Source organism: Lucilia cuprina, unplaced genomic scaffold, assembly GCF_022045245.1.
Source record: "Lucilia cuprina isolate Lc7/37 unplaced genomic scaffold, ASM2204524v1 Scaffold_7474, whole genome shotgun sequence".
Classification (NCBI taxonomy): domain Eukaryota; kingdom Metazoa; phylum Arthropoda; class Insecta; order Diptera; family Calliphoridae; genus Lucilia; species Lucilia cuprina.
The window spans coordinates 1-1,867 of record NW_025812412.1 but is presented as its reverse complement, the minus strand read 5'-3'; the positions used below and the strand labels follow the sequence as shown (position 1 = coordinate 1,867).

Genomic DNA, 1,867 nt, shown 5'->3' with positions numbered 1-1,867 from the left:
TAGAACAGAACTAGAACAGAACTAGAACAGAACTAGAACAGAACTAGAACAGAACTAGAACAGAACTAGAACAAAACTAGAACAGAACTAGAACAGAACTAGAACTATCTTTATTGTACATAGTTCATTCAAAAAATCAGTCCGTGCGGTTTTGCTGCATGTCGTCTTTTGTTTTTTATATTTTTTAATTATAAAATTTATGTAAAATTAAATAATTTTTTTTTTCTTTTTATTACGATAAAAAATTGAGCAATTCTTGTACATACAGTATTTTTCTCATTCATATCTTAAAAACTCTTTTGTGTTTTACTCACTTCTTGTAATTTTATTTTATAAAATATTATACTTTTTATTGAAACATATTCATACTGAAAACCTTTTGAAATTCTTTTAAAAAAAAATTATGAAAATAATAAGTTTTATCACAAAACTGAATCGCAAGTCAAGGTTACAAATGTTTGTATAGAAAAAAATATTTAAAACCGCAGAATAAAACTCACTGACCGACCAACACATGGGAGTAAAGGAAATACAGTTTTTCAAACAAATACGAATTCAACGTAATTAGTTTGTATTAAACCCGCATAAAAAGAACATTAAATAAAAGAACAATTTAAAAATTATTTAAAATATTTTAAAAAGTGTTACAACAACAATAAAAAATGGCACGATTTACACGCCTTCAATATTGGCAGATAGCTGTTTTTGCTGGCTACTGGTTTATCTTCTTTCCCATTATATGGTTTTTAATCAGACCCGATACATTTGCCTCCACTATTTGGGGTACTGTGTTATTTGCCCTTATTTTATTGGCGCTCTATTTAATTATATATTTCCTCATCAAATGCTGCTGCAAGCCTAAGGATTCTAATACAAATCACAAAAGAATTTGGACAAGACCTTCGAGAAGGGGTGCCGAAAATCCTGTTTATTCACCCACCACCACCAGTAATGGAGAGGAGGAAGAGACTAGAGTTCGCATGCCCGATGCGGTGGTATATGAAAATACGTCTGCTAATAAAAAGCCTGGTTTAGTGTGTCAGGAAGAGCCTTTAATCGATGAGGAAAGAAAAAATGTACGTTTCATTACCAGTTGTTCACTGTACTATGATGGACAAGATTTTCATGATTTTAAATAGAATATAGTTTTAAGAAAGTTGTGTGTTTTTTTTTTAAATTTAGTAATATTTTTTTTGTGAAATTGAAGAAATTTAAATAAAAAAGTGAAAACCTGAAATTATTCAACAACACTGCAAAATTAATTATTGGTTTGGAAAATTTAACAAATACTCCTTAACTAAAATTAATCTTCAAAAATATTGTTGAAACTAAAACTTAAAATTCATTGAAAAACTTTTAAATGAAATACATTTTGCTTCACAATTTATTTGAAGAATTTTTTCATTTCATTTGCATTCCTTTTTTCTGCATAATTTTTGTTCAACCTTTTTCTTTTTTGTGTTTAAAATTGTTTAAAAATGCAGTGTATGAAATCCGACAGGAAAATCTCTAGAAATTTGTTTCATGCTGTCATTTTGTACTAATTTTTTTCTTTTTATTTTTTTGGTTCTGCCCTCTAACTTAAACTGAATTTTTCTTTTAACCTGAGTACATGAGTATTTTACAAATTTGTTTTTAAAAACGATTTTTCTTCATTTTATTTTATATACTAATACTTGATGTTGTCGTTGTGCATAAGTTTTAAGGTTGAATCTGAATAAATTCAAGAATATGTATATTTTTTCTTCCAAAAGATTTTAACTAGAACAGAACTAGAACAGAACTAGAACAGAACTAGAACAGAACTAGAACAGAACTAGAACAGAACTAGAAGAGAACTAGAAGAGAACTAGAACAGAACTAGAAC

General features: G+C 28.0%; 1 protein-coding gene across 1 annotated transcript; it reads left to right on the top strand.

Moving 5' to 3' along the window:
- The first annotated feature begins 432 nt into the window (after positions 1–432).
- Positions 433–1,319, top strand: LOC111685458. The gene has a single exon (XM_023447719.2). It carries the CDS (start codon positions 663–665, stop codon positions 1,137–1,139), a length of 477 nt encoding a protein of 158 aa, XP_023303487.1. The 5' UTR covers positions 433–662; the 3' UTR covers positions 1,140–1,319.
- The last annotated feature ends 548 nt before the right edge of the window (positions 1,320–1,867 follow it).

Coding starts and splice junctions, on each gene's coding strand:
- LOC111685458 (XM_023447719.2), top strand. CDS start 663: ATGGCACGATTTACACGCCTTCAATATTGGCAGATAGCTGTTTTTGCT.